The sequence below is a fragment of the Suillus plorans genome (genome assembly GCF_016647745.1).
Source record: "Suillus plorans strain S12 chromosome Unknown HD556scaffold_21, whole genome shotgun sequence".
Classification (NCBI taxonomy): domain Eukaryota; kingdom Fungi; phylum Basidiomycota; class Agaricomycetes; order Boletales; family Suillaceae; genus Suillus; species Suillus plorans.
The window spans coordinates 78,810-102,588 of record NW_024537405.1 but is presented as its reverse complement, the minus strand read 5'-3'; the positions used below and the strand labels follow the sequence as shown (position 1 = coordinate 102,588).

The following is a 23,779-nucleotide window of genomic DNA, read 5'->3' as shown; positions in this document are numbered from 1 at the left end:
ATACAGCGAGTGAGTAAACCGCACAAATCTGGATGTGTACAACTAGGCCTTAGTAGTACAGTTGGGGTATTTTGCCCTTGCTCCATCCGAACAGCATCGTAAAAAAAGGGGGACCCTGTTTATACAGCTTCACGTACAAGTAATAGAAGCGGTAAGATCAAAAGAATGCCGGTCTATCCGACTCTGTCGATAATGAAAATAATTGTAACGTTCTGTAGCGGTATAGGTAGCTATATTTAGTATACACGCCCTGTGACAATACCACGGACTCATGAATTCACAGCTGGCAACTGTGCCTGCCATAGACTCCCATGTCCCAGTTATTACTACTCATCCTCCGAGTGTGATATACAAGTGTTTGCTAGTGAGAACAGCACGTGCACCTGGTACGATGACTATAGTCTGCGTGTTATCAATGATCATCGCAGGACCCGTGACTTCATCGCCCACGCCTAGGCTATCCAGGAGGAACACAGGGGTATCGGCCACTCGGCCAACTTTATCGAAGTACACGCTATATGTTGAGTCTGCTCGACCACGTGTGACAGGATGCTTCTCAAGCCGTTCTATCTCCGAGTAGACGGACTCCCCGAGGTGGTCGAAGGTCTTCCCGATGCCACGAACCTGCGGGCATGATCACCTGGTACCTTTAAGTCACTTGCAATAGCACTCACCTTCACGTCATCTACGATGATGCTTTTGGTATCAAGCAAGAAACCAAACTCTGCCTTGTACACGCGCCTGAACGCTGCCTCAAAGTCCTCGGTACCATCGCCATCATTCTCATTAGGAAGAACCATGAGGGCAGTGTCAGTGCCCTCAAACCGCATGTTCAACATCCGCTCAACCTTCACCCGGTCACCTTCAAACCCCTGGTGTTTGAGCTCGGCCTTGACGTCATTGGTAAGCTTATCAAGACGGACGATCAGGTTCCGGCGTGTCTGCGCAGAATAGAACGCTGATGAGGGCTCTTGAAGTTCGTATGCGCTGTCGATCTCAGTTTAGAAATAACATCATTAGCACCGCGGGATAAACACTTGCCGGTCTGCTAAAGCCAATCCATATGCAGACAAAATGGAGCTGTATCGATGGATGAGGATGGTCTTTATGCCAAGCAAACTTGCAATCTCGCAGGCGTGTTGACCACCAGCACCACCGAAGCTTGCCAATCTGAGAAAACAAGTATATGAAAGGGTGACAGAAATGCGAGATAGATACCATACGCACACGTGTTTGCCAGTGGAGTATCCTCGTGCCTCCGTTAGTGCACGAATGGGTCTACACATCGTCTCGTTGGCAACTTTGATAAACCTAACCTCGAGTATGAGTGTATATCACAATGAATAACTGTGCTGTACTAACCCGTATACAATGTCATCCAAATCAAGGTTTATTTCATGACTTTCGTTGATCTCCTTGGCGACCTTCTCAAAGGCCACGCGTGATGCTTCTGAGTCTAGAGGCTCCTTCTCTGATTTTCCGAATATTTTAGGGAAATAACTTGGGATGAGGCGGCCTAGGAGCAAGTTGGCGTCTGTGACCGCTAGCGGACCGCCTTTCCTGAGTACAAGTTCAATTAAATTCTTTCACCTTCAGTCTGCACTTACCTGTAACAGGCAGGACCTGGTTGTGCACCAGCGCTTTCGGGTCCTGCAAGAAACAAGCCGTTTCGGAAGGTCAAGCAAGAACCTCCACCAGCTGCGACAGTGTTGATATCCAACTGTGGAGACTGGATAGTGACTCCGGCAGTTGTCGTCTCGTAAACCACTTCGTAGCGGCCGTCAAAGCGGGATACATCAGTCGATGTCCCACCTACATCAAGGCTGCAGAACAAGAGCGTAAGTCAGGCCGAGAATACTGATTCAAGCATAGAATATACCCAATGATAGGATATTTCCTGTCTGCGTCCCAGCTCGTCAGTGCATACCCCACGACGCCTCCCGCTGGGCCACTTAGAATGCTCTTCAAACCAGAGAAGTTATTAAGGTCTAAAAGTCCCCCGTCGCTACCCATGAATTCCACACGAGGACTCTTTATTCGTCCGTCCTTCAACTTTGTGTCAAAACCGTGAAAGAATCCGTCTAGATACTCTCGCAAGATAGGGGTGAGATATGCATCCGCTGTGGACGATACACCGCGAGGGACCATCTTGATCATGGGCAGCAACTGCGAGGATTCTGAGACCTGGGTGAACCCAACTTCTCGTGCAAGCTTGCCGATCTGTATTTCATGCTCGGGGAAAGTATAAGAATGAACGAGGACGATCGCGAGGGAGCGATATCCAGTGTCGTACAATCGTTGTAGGTCGTGTCTCAGAAGGTCCAGGTCTGAGAAATCAAATCAACAAACGTAATGCCATAAATGCTGTAAAACGTGTACCTGGTCTCTTCAAGATCCTCACTGCTTCTCCTGAGATCCCTCGAACAATATCTCCTGGACCTTCAGCATTACCCTCCCCATCCCATCCAGGACCCCTATAGCCTCTTTGAATGGACGACCCATCATCATTCCACTGAATAGCGTTCTCCTCTGACTTAGGATCCGACGTGTACCCAACAAGAGTTACACGCTCGTCCACTTCAACGACTTCAGAGTACAAAGGACTCGGGCGGCGAATGTTCAAGTCGAAGATACGTGGGCGTGACTGATTCCCGATGAGCAGGAGGTCCTTGAATCCCTTCGTAATAAGCAACGCGTGACGATGTCCCTTACGCTCCAACAGCGCATTTGTCGCCACTGTTGTCGACAAACGAATGTAATCTGGATGCAGGACGTTGTCAGAATAAGTGAACTTGAACGTGTCATCCTAGTACGGACCAATCTTGCTAGTGTCAAGCACAGACCCACGGGGAATCGTCTCTCCCGTTACGATTTCAAGCACCCTGCGGATACCCTCCGTTGGTGCATCACCGTAGTTGGCTGTGTCCTGTGACACTGCAGGACAATTAAGCAGCCAGTAAGAGAATATGCACCAGGAAACACGCACGAAGTTTGACAACGATATCCTTCCGCTCGTTTGGATTGCCTGGGTCAGGATACGATCTGTTCTATCTTAGCTTCGAAGGCAATCAAGAACTTTGACTTGGCCTTACGCATGAACATCACAAAACGTCCCTCCTCTATCTGCGCAGATGCGAATGGATCTATCGGGAACCTCAATCATGCTCATAGAAAGTAAGAACCAGAATCACAGCGATAGCGAATGAGTGGAAAAGGTCCTTTGAAACATCAGAGCAGTAGCTAATAACTAGTCTTAATCTAGTGACCGAGGTCAGGTGAATTGCCACTTCGCGGATCTGGATTCCGGAGGGCCGCTGGCCCGCAGTCACATATTGCACAAGTAATAATCATCATAAATCAAATAAATTCCACTATAAAACAGGTCAAACGGAGGGACAACATAGGGAGAGGGGTAGGGCTACGACTATATAGACAAACCCTGGAATATTAGCATGCGCTAGCAGAAGGTCAGGAATGTGGGGGACAATTTTAAAAGAATGGTGTGTATGTATGCCGTTGAATAGAGAAATAATCCAGAGTCCAGTCGACCAGTTTCGAGATACGGTATTGCAACGCTTCGAGGAGATTCGAAATCTAGGGGACAGTGGGGTATTTAGAATAGGATGTCGGTGGTGTTGGGGATCAAGACTGGTATGAATGACTCATATACACGTAGGTGTTCAAATACACATGATAGAAAGACGAGTTGCATGGTGCATTCCTCGGTGAATTGGATCAACGATGGTGATGGCGAATGGAAGAAAGGCCTGCATGGGTGATCAAGGAAGTGAGGGCTGCAATCACTCACTCCTCCTCTTCCTCCTCCATCACATTATGTAACGGTGCACCATGCACATACCTAGCGGGACTATCCCGCCCGTTCCCGTTATACAACAAACCTAGGGGCTGTAGAAGTTCCTCGCCCTGCGAGCCTTCCGTATGTGTGGGCTCCTCAATAACATCCTCCGCGGGGGTCACTACAACAGGCTCCAACTCAACCACAGGCACGGGTGGCAACGGCGACTCCTTCGTCTGAGGAGACAGTAAAGTCGAACGCACGGGGAGCTTTGGTATCGGCACGGGACTAGTCGTGAACGACTTCTTCTCGCGCTCGCGGTATATCTCAATCAGTGCAGCCGTCCGGCTCTTGTCTCTATCCTTTTCTCCTTTCTCCGGCGTCACGGGTGCCACAGCTATAAGCTGCGGCATAATCATAATTCCCGTCCCCGAATATTTGCCATCTTTATCCTTTGCTACGCGGTGGTCTTCGTACACCAAATCTGACGCATCGAGCTGGAGGGAGTGCGTGGAAGTGGGTGCATAGTCGCTTTCTTCGGTGTCCATTGAGCCTCGCAGGGGCTGGGGATAAGCACTATCGGTATTTGCAGGCATGGGAAACTCCAACGGCGAGGGTCTCTCGGGGCTTCCATAGCGTACCTCATCTCCATCCGAGTCATCACCCAAGCTTATTGGTTGCGGCGAATGTCCAGGCCTGCGTTCTGGATGCAAATCAAAGTACCCCAAGCGTTTCGGCACACTGCAGGTTGTCGTCTTTGGATACGACATTACACTGTCCACATCCACATCCACATCCTCACTTGTTATGCTTGGCGTCACGGTCGGTATCGGCTCAGGCTCATCATCGCTTGACGGTAACTGCGCTAGAGCCACGCCTGCAAGTACCTGTGCAACCTCGTGGCTTGCAATCTCCGGGTCTTGCATGCCCTTCCCGCGTGCGCTGAACGGACGAATATCCGCATCCTGCCCACCAATCCGCCGGCTGTGTGTCGCGACCAGGATATCCACCCATGCATCGTCCTTTGAGCGCCTTCTCTCATCCCTCTCTCTCTCTCCTGCAGATGAAGATGTCATGTTATTCAGTTCATCATCTGAGTAGCTCGCCAGCCTCGTTTCAAAATCTACTGTGGCCTCTGCATATTCAGCAGGGACGACTCCTGAGCGGCGAAAACTGGGGTGGACGCGAAAGCGCGAGGCAAGCTTACGTGCAGATGTCGGGGAAATGGGCGAGTCGGAGGCTCTGCGCTCGATCTTTGAGTCTCTGTCCTTGTCTTTTGCGGGCGGCGCTGGCGGCTTGTCGTTGTCTTTTAGCCGAGTATAGAGCGGTGCAGAGATGGCCACAGTCGGTCGAGTGGGAAGAGCTGAGTGTGTGGTGGAGGGTTGTTCATCTGAAGCTATGGGAGAAAGTGCCCCTGTTGTACCGGACAACATCGGACCCCCGCTGGGCTTGTCTAGTGAAAGAACCTTACTCCCGTTTGATCTCAGCAGTCCCTCAAATTCGACTTCGCGATATGACGGACTCTTAGGGACGTGCCCGACAACGTAAGGACGCCCATTGAGTGTAGCAGCGGGTTTCCATGGGCGAGACTTGCCTGTTCATGCAGGAAAATTAGTTATGATTGGTAAGAGGCAACCGGGTGGAATGAAAGGGAGGGGAAGGTACATGTCATCAGGAAATTATCAAGGGGAAGAAAAGTTGAAACATTGAAAAGGAAACAACTACTCACTGTTAGGGGACATGAACAGAAACGGCATCCTTCGCTTCCCGCCACTGTCCTTGGCAAGCTGCTGGCGGTACTCCAAGGGCACAAACTCCTCAAACAAGACGAGCGTTGTGCTTGTTCTTGGGTCAGCACTACCAGGCGTGGGAAAGGGAGAGGATGTGGATGCAGATATCGGAAGAGACTTGAATTCAATCTAAGCGCCACATCAGCAAAAGGAAAAGTAAAAGATAACATAAAGAAGAAAAACACCCACCAATGCCCAGTTACACTCCCTCTCGACCTCTGCTGCAGGTCCCTCTGCACTCAAGATCCCGCCAATGTCCTCCCGCCAACCCCCTCCCCAAACCAAATCGCAAAATACGTCCACAAATGCCTCTTCTACCACTTCTTCCGTGCCGAGGACAGGTTCTGTGTCCCAACCAAAATCAGGTAAGGTCCTGGCGGTCTTCTTGAGCTTTTTGGTAAGATCAGCATTGTGCGAGGGCCATGCAGAGATTGTGTGAGTGAGAGGCGTGCTAAATTGGAGGGTAGCACTTAAAGGTGCATCTGTGCGTGTAAAACCAGTTGTAGAGAAGTCGGTCCACGTGAGAGTAGCACGTTTTGCAGCACGGGCCTATATGTCGACAGAAGGGCAGTAAGTATTTCTGAAAACCTGGTATGAATGTTACACGTACCGTGCGCGCGCTTTCCGTCAGATCAAACTGCAACTTCTTCTCATCCGTAGCGATCGCCCCGAATCCCATCATCTCAAATTCACCCCACTTCAAATCTGTAAGGCTCCTAAACCTCTCTTCGCCCTCCCGTAGTCCCAGGCCCGTCACAGCATCCCTGTCATCAGATAGAGAAGACGACGTGCTGCTGGTCGCAGATGCCGGAGCAATACTGGGACCGGTGTACGGGTGTACATGTGACGGTAGGTCCATACGCTTCTTGTATGCTTCTGAGTATCTCGGGGACAGCTTGAGCGAAGGCGGGGCAATCCTTTCCCATTCCTTTGATCCCGCTAGGCCATGCCCATGTGACCGATGTGCCCAGCTTGCAGCAGTGTTTACTAAGTCCGGGCTATACATCCGTACATTACGCCTTACGCTTACGACACGCACCGTACGTGCACCCCTGCGTGCTTGTGGGCGTTCATGCTTGACTGAGTGGTGCAAGGCGGGGAGGGTGGAGGGATAAGAGCGGATCCATTCTTTGAGGCGGGTAGGAACACCGAGGTCAGATGTAGATTGCCAACGGATAAAGGAAAGAAGGAGATGTTCGGTGGCATTAACGGCGCGGAGGTAGTGGATATAGGTGTGATGGAATGCGAGAGTGGCGGGACCGAGGCCGAATAGCAAGGGTCCGAATAAGGGGGAGATAGTTGGAGGTGTGTGTCCAGAGCTGGTGCTGTGCGCTGTGAACCGAATAAGCAGGCTTAAGAGAGTGAGCAGGATTGAGCGCAGAGTCGAGGGAAGAGGTGGAAGGAAGGCAGAGAAGTGTTTCGGGGGATAGTTCTGTACTAAAGTAAAGTTAGTTTAATATAAAATGAGCGCCAATAGATGAAGTGAGCGTTTGATGTGAAGTGATTGCAATGCACAGCCAGGAAGCATCAAGAATGAGGGTGAAATGGAAGAAGACAGAGAAGACGCTCACTTGCTTCAGAGTCTCGGAACTCTGTATAATGGTCCCAAGCAATGAGGCCTCTCACCGCCTGTCCACCAACAACTCTGACAACTCTGGCAAGTCCCCATCGTATACACATGCCAAGCTCGTGCGGACCTGCAAGTCTGGCCTCCTCTCTCCAACGGTGTTCCGCATCGATTCCACCCGTACATGTTTCCAGAAATGCTCTGACAAGCCCCCTAACAGAACTAGCCGAGACATCAAGTGCCAGAGTCGAAAAAATAAATGGAGTGGTCAGTGCTCTGGTGCCTAACTCGCTGGCCACGACGTCCACGAGGCGTACGACTTCATCAAGACCCAGTACAACGTGCCGCTGATAAGACAAGTATCCGTAGTCATGCGCTTGCTGCTCGTGGTCAATATCTTTGGGTTCCAAATTCAAAGGGAGAAAGGACCCATCAGGAATGTGAGCGAATGGTTCTGTCTCAGGAGTGCTAAGGGTTCGGTTTCGTGGTTTCTGTTTCCCAAGCGTACTGGGAGGGGTACGCTTGCTGCTAGTGACATCTTTGGCGGAATTTCTACTATTTACGCGCCCAAACTCGTCATAAGGCGGGTCTTGATTGCCACTCGGGTGCTTCTTGCCTGTTGTCGAAGTAGTGCGGGTCCGCGAGAATAAACTGGGCATCGAGAGCCGACGATTTCTGTTTTTGCGGATTGCTGGTAACGGTAATGTGTTGGGTTGCTCGGTTAAAGAGAAACTTTAAAAATGAGTGCGATCCAGTAGAATTATCTGGAAACCGTCGTGGTGCGGTCCACGTTAAAACAGTATCGACGTTCTATGTCCCTGGAGATGTTGAGGTGGACGGCGACGCACAATGGAAATTTTGTGAGCTCGTGCCACTTGACGACGAGGATGATGATGATTGAGAAGGACACGGCAACGGACTCAAACAAGCACCGGGATTTCTGCGGTAATTTCTCAGGATCGAGTTTCATTGTATTGCTCTCTTGCTGCTTTCATGCATGTTCAAATTCCAAAGCCTAGAAACATGTCTTGCTCGTCGTTGAAGACACTCAACGATCTTTCTAAAGTTCATGTCATTTTTTGCATGTAAGTACGTACACAGTCACCGATTACGATCGAATCAACACGCTCAAGTTATCAAAGACTGGAATCTTCACATTGATGACGCTCAAGTTCATTACCAAATATCAGCGTGCGGCTATATGACTTCTCTTCAAAATTCTTTCGACGATGAGCTGGGGACGTGCAAATCTAAAGAGCTTCCATGGAATCTCACGCTTTCGTCTACGTGGGATCACGTTGCTCATCACGTTGGTCGAACACGGTCTTGTCCTGTTCCGTTCTCATCGTTTCCGTACTTAAGTCATCATAGGTCATAGATGACCTTACAGCATGACACATTATTGTCCTGCCTCGTCACATATGTGCTGATCAGACGTTCTAATGGAGCGCTTGCCACTTAATATTGTCAGTCAAGCTTCCGATTTGGATACACGCTACCATGTGAACTCCTAGCAAGGCCTATTTTCTATGTGTTGGAAAAAATCCACTTGCGGCTTGCCTCCGCGCGAAATCAGAAACGCCACTTCCGGAATCCAGTACGTGAAACCATCATCGTATACATACGACCATTCCTAATCCACCAGGCAGGCCGTATCATCTGTTCGTACACCTATATATACTAAACCCGCATCAAACAACCAACAATTTGCATGTCCCTACCGATATGGCCGCGGTCGTACGCCCTTCGTAAGCCAAAATTGCATGTTTCACTTGTCCCGAAAATCTTATCTTGATCTTTTAGGATTGATGACATTTAAGATGCGGTTTGATTTCCAAGAGGTAATCATAAATGGTCCAATCGCTGAAATGGGCCAATTTTTGTTTATTGTCTGGGGCTATGGACTCTGTGGGTAGCGCTCCCTGTTGTCTATCGCACGTGCGTGCGTAGTCCTGGTAATGTTTAGCACCGCAGACTTCGTTTTAGTACTACTGACTTCTCCATGTAAGTACAAGAGGCGCTCGTACTAAAATCTCCGTTCCCATGGGATTGAAATACACTGCAAGTGTTCCAGAGTCCGTGTTTCGTTGCACATCTCTTGATCTTGGCTACCGCATATCACCGCCCTTCGAGGCCTCGGTTTGAGCGGTGCCGGTGATCTGCGGTGGATGTGCATAGACAGGTTGTGCGTGCATTGACACAAGCTCGGCAACCCGGGGACATGCCCTATCGGCGTGATTTGATATACACGACAACTTATCGTTCTGGCAGGTACTTGTCTTAGATATCCCATACCGAACAGTGTCGACTGTCTGACCAATAGCTGAACGTCAAATCCCAGATCAAAATCGCTATGATCCTAATATTTTGTAGCAAAAAGGACATATATTCCTCCTGCTTTTTTGCATCGCAAGCTTCATCTGTCCCTTCCGAATAAAGTCTTCTTATCCAGCAAAGAGACATGCACAGTTCGGCATGCTAACCTAACCGTTCTCGAAACTTTACAGATACTTGAGTTCTCTTACAAGCAAGGCCGCCTGAATTTTACGTCCCATCTTGTTAACCAGAAGAAGATTATGCTATGTCAGGCTCGAGGAACTTGTTCATTCTGCTCAATTGAATTATGCTGTATCTGGTTACTAATCTATCTACTTGCATGTGACTTCGCGAAGCTTAAGCGCCCTTCGAATAACACATGACCAAATAACCAGGTTTGATATCAACGTTGACATGTTGACATCGAAGTTACTGGTGCGACTCGATGCAATGCTTGGCAGTTGCCTTATCTGACTAGTGAAAGGGCAATGAATATTAATCAAGTTGAACCAACGTTCTCGCTCGGCTCAGGATCGACAGGGAAATGCAAAAACCTCTACTAAAACAGTATGGGCCCGAGTCAAAAGAAGTCTATGTAGCGAATTATCGCGAGTTCTACTTCGATTCCGTTCACGGCACGCAAGTATCAACTTTTACTAATATACGATTCCGTATATTTCTGAGAACAGGTGTGAGCTGTTCCATTGCTCACGTAGGCGTATAAAATGAGTACGGCTGGTTGATGTGGTCCTCCAGTTCTCTCCCCCTTACACACTCGTTACAAATGCCCTCCAAGGCAAGATCATTGCTCGAGCTCACCAGGCTTCACTGGTTTCCAGTGGGGTGTGACTTCATGTTCTGGCCCTTCGGTGAGTCAAAAGATGCATGGGGGACTCTACTCGTCGGCTGATTTTATTGTACCTAGCGTGGGGCTCGCTGGCGGCATCATACCATGTAGCATTACCCATGAGAGAAGTTGTCACGAACACTTTGTTCTATGCGTTGTTAGGCACGCTGGTACACAGTGCAGGCTGCGTCATAAACGACATGCTTGATCGCGAGTTCGATCGCAAAGTTGGTACGTCGATTCCGTTCTAATTGTTGCTAATCGTCTGACAAAGTTCAATCAGAACGTTCAAAAAACCGACCGATCGCGTCGGGAGCTGTCACTATGCTAGAGGCCTCGGTTCTTCTGATCGTGCTCGTTGCTGCCATCTTTTACATGTTCTCAACTGCTGGCTCTACAGCGTGAGTAGATTATCCAGAAAGTATCAAGACTTCTCTCACAAGCTAGTTTAGTTTGTTACTCGGTCTTGTTGGACTCCCAGCTTGTGGCGGAACGTATCCGCTAATGAAGCGTTGGATGTATTGGCCATCTTTGTACCTTGGTATGGCTTTCTTGCAATTAAAATTCGTGTACCGTCTTATTTAATTCCCAGGTTTTGCTGCTAGCTGGGCTGTCCCATTCACGTGGGTGGCAATCACGGGTGAGTTTGATTGGGGCATGATACTAAATGTCGGAGTCGCGTCATGCTGGTAAGTGTGCCAGAAAGGTGTTTGTTTTTCCGAGGGGCTGACGGTGCCTCCCTAGCTGGACGTGTCTTTACGACACTATCTACGCGTGTCAGGTGACTAGCCCGTTTGGTTCTACACTGAAACGTCGGCGTTAATTACGTTATATCAGGACAAGAAGGACGACGAGAAGGCTGGAGTCAAGTCCATGGCAGTCCGTCTGGGCGATGGCATTCGTCCTGCATTGAGCGTATTTGATGCGACGTTTTTCGCGTGTCTTCTATGGGCTGGGTATTTGAATGGCCAGCACCTACCGTTCTACGTGATGAGTGTCATTGCGCCCTTCCTCCTCTGTCTGTGGCACATATGGTCATTTGATCACAATGATCCCCGAGACAGCTGGAAGAAATTTACGGTACGTTGAAGTGATATAACTACGAGCTGATTCTGATATCCTATTGTTGTACTACAGGCAGGTCGCCACGGCGCAGCGTTGGTGTGTGCAGGATTGGTCGTGGACCATTACTGTAATCTTGTGTCCCTGGCCATTTGAGCGTGTACTTTCATCTCAGGCTGTATTCGAGGTGACGCCTTCAACCATGCTGTTAATGTACTTATCACAGCCTTGCAATTGCCTGTTTTTATCCTGGAGTATCGCTTTTGTTGTCTAATATACGAAGATGAGTGACGCAGACATCGACATAGTACTTACTACAGTCTTTCGCTTTCATGTTTTTATCCTGGAGTACTGTTTATATTTTTCGATATACAAACTAATAGACGAATGATGATGCAGACATCACAAATAAGTGTGATAATCACACACAGAAGGCAGCCTTGTATCAAGACTATTCGCCTCCTGTATGGCTGCAGAAAGACCTGCGTGGTAGTAGGGAAAGAGGAAGTACAACATCAGAGAACCGATGAACAAATGAGAAGGTTATTTAAAGTAATATATAATACAGCATCACAACAATCTTCGTATATCTGCTGACCGCTTCCACATGGGAATATTTGGCATTGTCGAGGAAACAACAATTTGAAAGCAAACCAGCTGAGGAACGATATTGGCTAAATGATCTCTTTCATTTGAATGTGTCTAAGAAAATGTAAACGGGCCCAGGTTCATGAAGTTTAATATGGACAGATACTGAGAGAGAAAAGAAAGGAGGTTGCGATCTGTGAAGGTGAGAAACACTGCGATGATGTTATTAGTAGTGCGGGTACATGTCGTTTGGTCTGCAGGCAATCTTGCAGTTAATTTGCTCGAAGATTGAATTTTGCGGTAGAATCGAAACACTACAGGAAAAATCTGGAGGTGAAGAAAAACGACAAAGTGTTAGCCGACCAGCAACAACACATCGATTACATGCGAAGATAACGCTCGAGCTAGGCGAACTACAAGTCCCACGGGGAAAGCAACGTTCAAGGTGTTGGATTCTTGTCTGCTAGATATAGATTGGGAATCCGTGCGAAAAAGCGTTACCTTTGCGGAGCAGCGGATGAGTTCAATATGTGAGAGATAAATCAAACTTTTGTCCCGTTTGACTTCAAGACATCTGTTTGGAATCTTCAATGTTCGTCATTAAATGGATAATTTTTCAAAGCGTAATTGTGTCTCTATGACTCAGTACCTGGGCTCGCGAGTCGACAACAGTGAGTCATGCTTCGCATCTGTACTTTCCTTATCTTTCAACGAGCATCTCATGTATTTCGCCCCGTACTAGATCCATCGCTTCACTTGCGACATACGCTGTGCCTCTATGACTCAGTACCTGGGCTCGCGAGTCGACAACAGTGAGTCATGCTTCGCATCTGTACTTTCCTTATCTTTCAATGAGCATCTCATGTATTTCGCCCCGTACTAGATTCATCGCTTCACTTGCGACATACGCTGTGCCTCTATGACTCAGTATCTGGGCTCGCGCGTTGACAACAGTGAGTCATGCTTCGCATCTGTACTTCCCTTATCTTTCAACGAGCATCTCATGTATTTCGCCCCGTACCAGATCCATCGCTTCACTTGCGACATACGCTGTGCTTCTATGACTCAGTACCTGGGCTCGCGCGTTGACAACAGTGAGTCATGCTTTGCATCTGTATTTCCCTTATCTTTCAACGAGCATTATGTCTTGCTGGAAATTTTCGAGCTTTAACAGTGCTATGGAGATCGGCGGAACCATTTTACTCCACCTGTTCATGGCAGGGTGATACTTAACCATGTCTAACTATACACAGTACATTTTGTAAGTTTGTCTCGGAGTCACCAACATGAAGCTTCATGAAGCTTAACAGGCACGATGCCTCACTGGTTCTAAAGATCGGGATCTCTCTTGTGATCTTGATGCTACTGGAAATGTTTTTCTCAGGCTTCCAAGAATAGCGCTACCACCGGAAAAATTACCAAATTGGGATATTCCAATAATCTCACTATTCCCACATACCTCCCTGGCTCTACTGCTGCACCAGAGCTTTCCCCTTACTCACTCATGTATATAAGTAGTAGAATGGCATGTACATACATAAAATGATACAATAGACCGCTTTTTTCATTGTCTGAGAGCTTGTACAGCAGTCTACAGTGCTGACTACAATATGTGCATCCCAGGACTAAAACATATTCGGTTTTTTGCCCCTTTAGCAGGGAAGCAATTCTGACTGTATATATCATATATTAGAGTGTTAATGAATATATTACACCGCTTGTTTGAGCCTCTGTAGTGTCCTACATCAGTAGATATGTTAAATTCATGAATACCTCTCAAAAAACATAAACCAGTTCGCATTTTTTAGTGTTTAGGTATATAGACTGGTAAATATTATTTCTAACATCTCTTTACTAGTATATACATCATATCAAGAGTATAGGTCAGCAGGATCAGTCCCTAGGGTCATATGTATTGTCATCTTCCTGGTGGTTCACTCCCTGAGAAAATTTTTCCTGCAGCTCTGGCCCTCTAGGATGGTAGGTAGTCTTTTACTATGAACATATGGAATATATTTATCACATAGGTATACCAGAACAATACCAGGATCCTTGTCTACAATCCAAAGTCACTTTTTGCCTACAATGTACCATATTTTCGCATTTTTGAGGTTTTCCACTACATTCTCACTACATAGACTATACCAGCTGTTCATATATCACTTATAGTACATATATGAAGCCTTCCCAAGGCCATGATCAGGCAGAAATATGTCAGAGTAATGATATCAATGATATAGGGGCAAATCCCACAATCATGCAAATGTTATATTTCAACCCTGTCTAGGGCGAAGATTTCATTAAAAATGTATAGAATACATTGTAAACTACTTAAATATACTATACTAATATATGTTGTGAAGGTAAAGGTGATGTGGAAGTGTTGTGGTCTCAATTTGTTGCATTATTATGGTTAGACCACCCTTGCATAGACTGTTGGTGCATAGTACTTTTTCGATGTTTGGACTTTTGACTTTCCCACGACCTATTTCTTATCTATTGGATTCCCCTGCCGTCAATTATTCATGGATCCTTCTGGTAGTCGAGGACTGTATTACTTGGTATATATAGTGTACTCCAAGATAGTCTGATCATAATATTTTACTATATTCATGTCTGGGAATTCTTATCAGTGAGAATAGGAGATATGTGCTTGATATCATTACTCTGACATATTTCTGCCTGATCATGGCCTTGGGAAGGCTTCATATATGTACTATAAGTGATATATGAACAGCTGGTATAGTCTATGTAGTGAGAATGTAGTGGAAAACCTCAAAAATGCGAAAATATGGTACATTGTAGGCAAAAAGTGACTTTGGATTGTAGACAAGGATCCTGGTATTGTTCTGGTATACCTATGTGATAAATATATTCCATATGTTCATAGTAAAAGACTACCTACCATCCTAGAGGGCCAGAGCTGCAGGAAAAATTTTCTCAGGGAGTGAACCACCAGGAAGATGACAATACATATGACCCTAGGGACTGATCCTGCTGACCTATACTCTTAATATGATGTATATACTAGTAAAGAGATGTTAGAAATAATATTTACCAGTCTATATACCTAAACACTAAAAAATGCGAACTGGTTTATGTTTTTTGAGAGGTATTCATGAATTTAACATATCTACTGATGTAGGACACTACAGAGGCTCAAACAAGCGGTGTAATATATTCATTAACACTCTAATATATGATATATACAGTCAGAATTGCTTCCCTGCTAAAGGGGCAAAAAACCGAATATGTTTTAGTCCTGGGATGCACATATTGTAGTCAGCACTGTAGACTGCTGTACAAGCTCTCAGACAATGAAAAAAGCGGTCTATTGTATCATTTTATGTATGTACATGCCATTCTACTACTTATATACATGAGTGAGTAAGGGGAAAGCTCTGGTGCAGCAGTAGAGCCAGGGAGGTATGTGGGAATAGTGAGATTATTGGAATATCCCAATTTGGTAATTTTTCCGGTGGTAGCGCTATTCTTGGAAGCCTGAGAATCACCAAAGGAATCAGAAGCCGTTAAGCTTAATTGTAGGGGATTGATAGTTTACAAACAAACTTACAAAACCATACCGTTTCTAGTCAGTGAGTATTATGCTTAATTTTAACAGTATAGCCTGTTTACTCCATTGCCACTTGACTGTTCATTCGCAATTCTTACCATACATATACAAAATTATCGAAAAGGCCGCTGTAATAATTTAATCGTCCGCAGCATAAATAGAATTTATAAATTTGCTTTCATCGAGAGATCGCACATTTGCAATATAGAGAATCATATTTATTATTCATGATAACATTAGCGACAGGGGAATGATATAGGGCCGGACTGAATGCGCCGAGTAACGACATAGTAAGGAGAGGGCGAGAAGCAAGCAAAAGTATAAAATAACTAGTCAGAGTCTAATTCAGCGTCCTCCATCTGCTGTCTCTGGGTAGCTAGCGTACTGACAGACATGTGAGATACAATGTCCGCCGTCAGGTCCTGCCGATGGTTTCGTCCAAAAACTTTTCTGCGTAGCGAGTTACTAGCTATCAGGCGGAGTCGTTGACGTGGATGACTTACCTTGTCCACCACTCAAGAAGTTTGTTCACTCTGGCTCGCGCAGCTGGACCTGGGGCATCCTCAAAGAAGTCCACTACATTGTTCCAGAAAATATGATAATCGAAATCTCCATCTACTGTGCGCCAGGACGTGAGGTTCGAAAGTGCAAATCGAATCTATGGATTTCATTCAGCTTCACACTTAGTAGAGACATAGATGAATCTTACCTGGCAAGCTGCATATGCTATTGCGCGAGGAGTCACTTTCCTCATACCTATTATAGAGGCAACACATGTCTTTACTTTAGCTTGATCGGATCGTTTTCGGGCGCGCCGATTGTTCTCAATAATGTCGGCGCCATCACCTTCACCATCCACTTCATGAGCAGAGGAAGGAGAAGTAAAGATTGCCTTTAACCCCTGCAATGTGATGAGCTATGTTTCAGTTAGAGAACCCAGGTCACTCACCATGACTAACAGCTTCGACTTAAAAAGCCCGCGCTCCAGGTTCTTGGTGTCAGCTTCATAGTTCTCATACATAAATGACGGCCATGAATTCTCAGAAACGATGAAAGCTGTCGTACGGTCCCGAATGCCAGCCTTGACGCTGGATTCAATATTAACAACATGCATGCAAGTGACAGCTCGGATCATAACATACACTGGGTCCTCCCAGCGCCATTCCGCTGGGCAGAGGAGTTTACCACACGCATCGCTCACGAATCCTCGATGGTGCTTGTCATCGGTCCTGATGAGTGGAGTCGGGCAACACTCGATGTTCACCCACGAAGCCACGAGTTCTTTCAGAGTCCCCGTGTCGTCGCCCCGAGCCGAGTCCGCGCCTCGCTTAAGCTAGATTGAAATGACCGAATGAGTGAGACGTGTGACAATATTCTTTGAAAACCTTTTTCAGCATGTCGTCGGACTCTTCGTGATCGAGACCTGCCAGTTTATCATGAAGCCATGACAGCGCCTTGGCGAGTTCGATGTAGCCACGTTGAAGTCGGTCTTGCCTGTTCACTTCGGTAAGCAAGTACATCAATTTGCATGAACATCGTTAGATGCTTACTCCGGAGTGGCATCCTTGTCACTTTCTTCACAACGCTGGTCATTTTCAGCAATAAGATCCTCTATCGGAGCATAAAGGTCAACCATACGACGGATTGCCCGTCCCTGCGAAACATAGAAAGTCGTCTTTCTATTAAGGAGGCATCGAATCTGCTTCAGTTACAAGCCAAGATTGAAAACGCGCATACCTTTTCTTTGTCGCCTTGTCCTGCTTCAACACTTCTACCTCCTCCATGAGGGAGGCAATTTGTCGCTTCGCCCTAGCACTAGGAGAGGTCGGGACACGCATAGAGACATGCCGAGACTGGGGGCTGCCCAAGGCGTGCACAGATTCCGACATACCAGATAAGCCTCGGAGAAGAGCAAAAAATTTTGGAGGTTGGGAAGTGCAGAAAGGATATGAAAAAGTGAAGGAGGGTGAAGGAAAGAGCCTACGAGAACTTGAACGTTTTAAATGATGGCCTGCGTCATTGACTGATCCGAAAGCAGCCTAGCGTCTAGATCGATGACTCGTCTGAAAGCGACCTAGCGTCTAGATCAATGACTCGTCTGAAAGCGGCCTAGCAATACCTTTGGTAGCCAGCCATAAGCATGTTTCTTTTCTGGCAGTCCAGGAACCTGCCGTTTGAGATGCCATTTTCCACGAGCATTTCCGGGCTGTTGCCGTCTAACGAACGAGCTTCGGCAATGATCAATAATCGGGTGCGACTCAGAGGCTCAGTCACGCACAGACTCGGACACGACGAAACAATAAGCTGGAGCGTTCAAGTTAGATGATGCCCCAGGATACCAAGCAAAATTGACGACCGCTGAGAACTGCGAGGATGTACGCTCATGGTGAGTGGAGAACTGTGTGAGGGCTTCAGAATGCTTCAAGCTTCAGTAGTAGTATGCGAAAACCTAAATAATGCACAATACGAATATGGTTGTCACGGTGCAGTTTGAGCAATCGGTGAACGTTGAACGTGTGAGCCAAATAGCTCAGACCTTTGTATTAACGCGTGATTCGGGTGAAGATGAGAGAACTAACATTGAGAGAGTCGATGCGTGATAGTAAGGCGAGAACAAGAGACTCGCGAATAAACATTAACAGCGAGAGAATTAATATTGAGGAGAAGGAAGAGTAGAGGATAGCAAAACTACTAGTACAGGAGAGATGTGAAGGTTTTTGTAAAACGAATCAGACGAGACTCCGGCAACACTACAGCGCGAGGAGTTGCGGAATGCAAAGCAGGCTACATTGGACAAATTCTGGAATACCAAGTAAACAATAGCACAAAGTCAAATGGAAACGCGAGGCGAACCGCACCGTTCGATCAAATGCTACTTTGACTACCATTAGAAGCGGGAGTATTTTCTTCATTCTCATCGCCATCATGGGCTCGTGCTTTCTTCTTTCCTTTAGCCTTCCTTCTCTCCTTTGCAAGTTCGGCCTTCATGTGAGATTTGGAAACACAGCTCTGGAAGGTATATGCGGAGCCCTCCGACATCCCGACTTTCTCTTCATAGAATCCAACACTGAAATGAGCCGCTGTAGGCAGATAAAATATGCCGTGATCCATCAGTTTCTCGACATATTGGGGAAAGTTCATGGCAGGATAATGAGAATGGACGGTCCTAAGGACGTCCTCAATATGTTGCGGCTCGTCGTCGTCGTCGGACTCCTCATCGCTCTCCATATAGAGCGCAAAAGTCCTCTTGAGCGGTTGGAGAGCCATACGAGCTTCTCCTCGTTCTCTCGCAAACATTCCTGAGTTACCAGAGGTCATCTCATTGGTGGTGGGCGAAAGGTGAATATGATTATGTATGACGGGTGATATGATTTCGGTGGACACCCTCTGGAGCGACAACGGAGTTCGCTCCTTACGTGTCTTTCGAACTTCATTAAAATGGGGTGTCCTGGGTAGAGTGACGAAGTCTGGAACTCCAGTTTCATACTAAAATCCACAAGAACATAAATTATGCCGTATCCTTGCAGGCAAATAAACGTGCACGCACCAAATATTTAGCCCACTCCTGCAGGTCCCGTGTGCACAACGGATAGTGTGGAGCGTCGGGATGAGATGCATCGACCCAGCAGAATGTGTCCTCTCCAAGCTGATGGTCGGAGCAGCGTAACTTACTTGTGACTGTTGCCAACTCTTTTTTGTACTCGCCCGCAGGAGATGTACCTGCCTGTTGTCGTATTTGCCTCTCTTTTCGAGCCTGCAAGTTAATGTCACGTTGTGCCGCAGACTGCTTGAAACCATCCAAACACGTACAGTATTGAGAATTTCGATAAAAACTTGCTTAGTTTTCCTGCCAGATCCCTGTTCCGTCCTCGCAGCTTTGAAAGCGCTATCAAGATCATGCGATGTCAAAAGTCGATGAGGTGGGTCTAAGCGGCGGGCGGTAGACAAACGCCACCCCAAGTGTTGATATGTCTTTGAGACATCCATCGTAGCCTTAATTGAGTCGAGTATGTCTATGCGGCAATCTGCTTCGGAGTGAGAGCGGTCCACATAAGTAGTTGATTGGTTTCTATCCAGAGTGTGTAAAGGAATTCTAAACTCGACTAATGCAACACGACATGATCAGCATCTCATCAGACCTGAAATACACACGCTTAACGTACTTTTGTCGAGCTGAACCTGGCAAGGCTGTTGTGCGGTGAGTTCTTCTAATGATGGGGTTTGAGTCATCGGCTCATAAAAGTGCCGGACCGCGCGCATGCGAGTGATCTCACTGGCCCCGACACTGGGCAGGTCCGGACGAGTTCCAAGGAGGAAAGCTGTGGTTTGTGCACGAGTACGCTGACGAGCGGAAGTAATTGATTTGATCATAGAGTTAATAGAAGACTGCAACCTGAGAGCGTCACCGGATATAGCGAGAAAACAAAATATTTGAACTCACCACAGCTTTATAAACGTGACGAAGGATTTCACCATACATTCAAATCATCTCGACTAGTATGCTGTCAATCTCAGAGAGAAAGGCTGGGCAAATAATGATCGTAAGCATCTTGCCCGGGGCTAACTACTTACGACTCGATACAGAACTGATTTGAGCCATCGACCGTGGCCTAAAATGGATCCTGCCAAGTTTAGCTTCGGCACCGATGAATTTGGAGTCGGAAGTTTAAAATGATGAATCTCACACAATTTAATCATATAAGTAGTGCCTCCGAGTTACGCTGAAAACGTCATGGAATGTTGTATACCATGACAGATCCCATAATCGCAGTTTTGGCAGTCTTCGGCTTATCACAGACAAGCGTTTTGATCGACTTGAATGCGCAGATAGCTATAGGCTGAGGTCGCAAGTAGCGTTGGTCGAGTTCGCATGCGACAAGTGAAGCTAGTGAAGAACAGGGCAAGACTCCGAGTCAATGCGCCTTAATAATCGCCTGTTCAATGTTCAGGGTTGCGCTCAGTCAAGCCCATTGCCCATCATGATCGCACAGCTTTACCACGTCCGCCAGGTTCCTGGTCGAAAAGTTTGCGTCTGATCAAGGTATGACCTCCCGAAAGAATCGATGATAAATACGAGGGTCAGGATTGTCATTGGATTGCTTTGACAAAATATTCAATATCTGAAATAAAACGATAAGCAACACGCACACAACATTGTCAAATCTGCCCAAGAAAGCTTCCGACGGCAGGCCGTAGTCATCATTTGTCAAGGATACATGCGTTTCAATCATCTTTAGGCTATACTTCTGGTAGATACAGGAAATTCAACACATGACAGTCACACCTACCAAATATCCAAGTCATGACGGTCCGTACTTACAACAACCCGAAGGTCACGCTGACAACAAACAACCCTCGCCTTATCATACTCATGTCAGTAGATATTGTAACAACGAATATCGAGACTCGCACCTTAGGCATCTGACTGAGGGCCGTTGTCAGATGTCAAATTTTCCATAGCCACACCATCAGCATCTTCCTCAGGCACACACGACTTTACATCCCCGATGTGATCCAGGGTTAAGTTGGCGATAGCGAACGATCTGTAATTGTGGCTGTATGCACCCACATCAAAGTCCTTGGCCACCTCAAGATCCTCCCTGCTTCTTCCAACCAAATATCTCCGGAGAAAGGCAGCTTCCTTAGCATCGATGGTATACGTTTCAACTTCTTCTTGGACAATCATTTCAAGAAGTGTCTGATATCGGTCCTTTGCCTCGACCGCCCAAGCCGTTCCCAGAACGGCCATGCGCTTGGCTTCACAGTCAGCTTCCTTCGCGGCAACAGCTTGAGCGATGACCGTCTGAGACAAGCGTTTCAGGCAATCCTCAAGGATCGATTTGCCCTAGCGTTGGGCTGGTCAATTGTTCTGAGATACTGTATGTCAAATTAACATACCCCTTCGACATCTGCCACACTCATATCATTGTCGCCAGATTCGAGACACCTTCGAAAAAAACGGAGCTCTAACGCATTTGGCACCAGACCATGGGGCTGCTCGTAAGGCTTGAACCTTTTTTGCGCATGCAGAGCGAAGCTAGGCAGGCGCTTCATAATGTTGGAAGGAGGGCGTGGAAGTGCAAAGAGTTCATGGTCTAAATCAGGGGAAGTGTCGCCAGATGTTGGTGATCGTTTACGACTGCTAGAGCGTAGTATGGAACGTGTTGTCATATGGCTGCGTTTCTTGTCACGGTGACGTGGACTCGAAAGGTCAGGCGGAGAACTGGGTGGAGTCTGGACGAGAATTTGAGACTCATCACTGCTATCATGGTCGTAACTAGAGTCTCCGAAAGAGCTTGGAGGAGTGGGATGGGTGTGGACAGAAGAAACTTGAGGATTCCGCATGATAGTGTCTGACCGAGACTGGAGACTTGTGATGGGTGTCGAATGAACCGGCGGGGATTGAAAGACTCACAAATCTCAGGCTAGCGCTGCATATTAACCTGTTCCTATCGCATTTTAATATCACTCAATTGGTCATACAGACCATACAGGAAAGCTTCCATGCGGTCATGCGTGGAACTCTCGACCAAAGCGTGCTCTTGCCACGAACGCACTGAGCAATTCCGAGTCTGACTCCCGGGAGATCTAAGGTACGATTCATGTAGCGCTAAAAAATTTGAAGCGGTTTCAATCAAACTTTGTGCCGCAGCTTCACTACTAGACTCAGCCGGCCTCAACCTCACATTTGTAAGTTCTTGTTCCAAGTTGCGCCGGGCCCTCTCCGAGTCAAGGCTAGGTCACTGCTGTTAGGACCATCAGTCGCCATGCCCTCGGGTGGATAACAAGTGTTATGGTTATCCATCCGACAATCGACACTTGTTATCCATCTCATGGTTGATGCTCGTTATCCTTTTGACGATATCCTGCTAGTGACTCTCTTCCTCTGAATTTCCCTTTCGCTTAGGTTGCTGCAACATGTATAACGATGGAACCCCCCACCAGCACAGTACTCAGGATGGCTCAGGCCAGTCATCGCCCAAAATAATGGTTCTCCAAGACGACTCTGATCCCAACCAGTCATTTGATTGGTTGCACAGCACCTTTGGGTGTAGCGCCTCGGACATGCAAAGGGCTTTTGATTTCAACACCCCCATCATGACCAGTGACCGGGTAGACGCAGAACCAGAGTCATTACCAGGCTCGCATCCCATGATCGATAACATCCACTACCCCCGCCTTTTTTCTCCCCAGGTTCGTCATGCACCGTACACCATCCCACGCCGATATCGTCCATCTCCGAGTCCTCGGGAAGGGACATCTCAAAGTGCAGCATCATTTGACCCATCTCCAAGTCCTGTGCTGGATGTGCTGCCCCCCGCACCAACAGCACCATTAGCACCATCTCCTGCGCTATCTCCCGCGCCATCTCCTGCACCATCTCTTGCACCAGCAACCTCAGCTCAAATTGTGCCCTCTATTCTGTTTGGTCTTGCTGATTTAACTCAAGCAAAGTTGGTGGCACTGTTTCGGTTGAAGTGCAAAATCTTCGCTAGCTCCTTCTTACCGAGCGACGACTCAGCTACAAAAAAAATGGCAACCGATTGCCTGGACGAAGTGTGCCGCAACAGCCGTAGGTCCACTTGGAACATGAGCTGTTCCGATTACTGATTGAGTGCTACAATGACCTGTAGCTGAACTTTCCGCCTGGACCAAAACGACAAATGGCAAGGACGAGATCGTCAAGATGTGTAGCGCTCTTGTCACCATTAGAAAAAATATGCAGGCTTTAACCCGCAGCGCTGTACTCTGGGGGTACGGTTTGCATCAATTACTGCATACAGAGAAAAAGGGTGTGATAAAGGAATTTGTCGGTAGCCTTCTCATCAACGAGGCCTTCCTGCGAGGCGTCATCACTGTTAGTCATTTTGTTCTTATTTCTTGTCCGAGATTCACACGCTACTCCTCCAGGTTAATGGAGAACGCGTTAATATCCCTTTTGCGCATCAAGCATTGCAGTATTACATTCGGCAGCTACTTTTCCACGACAAGCAGTACAGAAAGTTCATTGGCATCGAACGGAATCTCAAACCGTTGTACACTTATACAAGTGTTTTATTCAAGTGGGCATTGACTGAAATGTCCAGCGGAGCATTCAAAGATACGGATTTTAAAATCATCGATGCTACTGCGGAGCATGACGACATGGTAACACTATTTGAGACTCTGACGAAAGAGCAGATTGATGCTCTCACCACAAGCGTTTTTGATTAAGGTGAGCAGCTCAGGTGGACAAAGG

General features: G+C 47.1%; 7 protein-coding genes across 7 annotated transcripts; 2 read left to right on the top strand and 5 right to left on the bottom strand.

Annotated features, from left to right (window-relative positions):
- Positions 1–130: 130 nt before the first annotated feature.
- Positions 131–3,307, bottom strand: HD556DRAFT_363743 (Hydantoinase/oxoprolinase-domain-containing protein). The gene is made up of 10 exons (XM_041310383.1): positions 3,093–3,307; positions 2,987–3,042; positions 2,818–2,934; positions 2,380–2,760; positions 1,880–2,327; positions 1,608–1,823; positions 1,363–1,560; positions 1,042–1,311; positions 675–987; positions 131–624 (listed from the first exon to the last, which is right to left on the bottom strand). The coding sequence occupies exons 1-10, from the start codon at positions 3,167–3,169 to the stop codon at positions 331–333; spliced, it is 2,370 nt and encodes a 789-aa protein (XP_041161379.1). The 5' UTR covers positions 3,170–3,307; the 3' UTR covers positions 131–330.
- Positions 3,308–3,344: 37 nt separating this feature from the next.
- Positions 3,345–8,071, bottom strand: HD556DRAFT_1268785 (uncharacterized protein). The gene is made up of 5 exons (XM_041299147.1): positions 7,158–8,071; positions 6,197–7,023; positions 5,776–6,135; positions 5,526–5,715; positions 3,345–5,390 (listed from the first exon to the last, which is right to left on the bottom strand). Exons 1-5 carry the CDS (start codon positions 7,810–7,812, stop codon positions 3,805–3,807), a joined length of 3,618 nt encoding a protein of 1,205 aa, XP_041161378.1. The 5' UTR covers positions 7,813–8,071; the 3' UTR covers positions 3,345–3,804.
- Positions 8,072–10,253: 2,182 nt separating this feature from the next.
- On the top strand, positions 10,254–11,534 carry HD556DRAFT_1431527 (UbiA prenyltransferase family; the record flags this gene model as incomplete). The annotated part of the gene is made up of 8 exons (XM_041305027.1): positions 10,254–10,338; positions 10,395–10,547; positions 10,600–10,717; positions 10,769–10,857; positions 10,909–11,005; positions 11,061–11,097; positions 11,154–11,396; positions 11,454–11,534. The coding sequence occupies 8 exons, from the start codon at positions 10,254–10,256 to the stop codon at positions 11,532–11,534; spliced, it is 903 nt and encodes a 300-aa protein (XP_041161377.1).
- A 4,335-nt stretch (positions 11,535–15,869) lies between these two features.
- HD556DRAFT_1235155 (uncharacterized protein) lies at positions 15,870–17,378 on the bottom strand (the record flags this gene model as incomplete). Its single annotated transcript, XM_041297722.1, has 8 exons — positions 15,870–15,990; positions 16,044–16,198; positions 16,313–16,456; positions 16,496–16,628; positions 16,683–16,873; positions 16,926–17,034; positions 17,091–17,219; positions 17,278–17,378. 8 exons carry the CDS (start codon positions 17,376–17,378, stop codon positions 15,870–15,872), a joined length of 1,083 nt encoding a protein of 360 aa, XP_041161376.1.
- Positions 17,379–18,405: 1,027 nt separating this feature from the next.
- HD556DRAFT_1441957 (uncharacterized protein) lies at positions 18,406–19,911 on the bottom strand (the record flags this gene model as incomplete). The annotated part of the gene is made up of 4 exons (XM_041306389.1): positions 18,406–19,026; positions 19,088–19,294; positions 19,351–19,643; positions 19,704–19,911. The coding sequence occupies 4 exons, from the start codon at positions 19,909–19,911 to the stop codon at positions 18,406–18,408; spliced, it is 1,329 nt and encodes a 442-aa protein (XP_041161375.1).
- A 1,042-nt stretch (positions 19,912–20,953) lies between these two features.
- Positions 20,954–21,885, bottom strand: HD556DRAFT_1441956 (uncharacterized protein; the record flags this gene model as incomplete). The annotated part of the gene is made up of 2 exons (XM_041306388.1): positions 20,954–21,385; positions 21,439–21,885. 2 exons carry the CDS (start codon positions 21,883–21,885, stop codon positions 20,954–20,956), a joined length of 879 nt encoding a protein of 292 aa, XP_041161374.1.
- A 573-nt stretch (positions 21,886–22,458) lies between these two features.
- On the top strand, positions 22,459–23,754 carry HD556DRAFT_1441955 (uncharacterized protein; the record flags this gene model as incomplete). Its single annotated transcript, XM_041306387.1, has 3 exons — positions 22,459–23,113; positions 23,175–23,398; positions 23,452–23,754. The coding sequence occupies 3 exons, from the start codon at positions 22,459–22,461 to the stop codon at positions 23,752–23,754; spliced, it is 1,182 nt and encodes a 393-aa protein (XP_041161373.1).
- Positions 23,755–23,779: the final 25 nt, after the last annotated feature.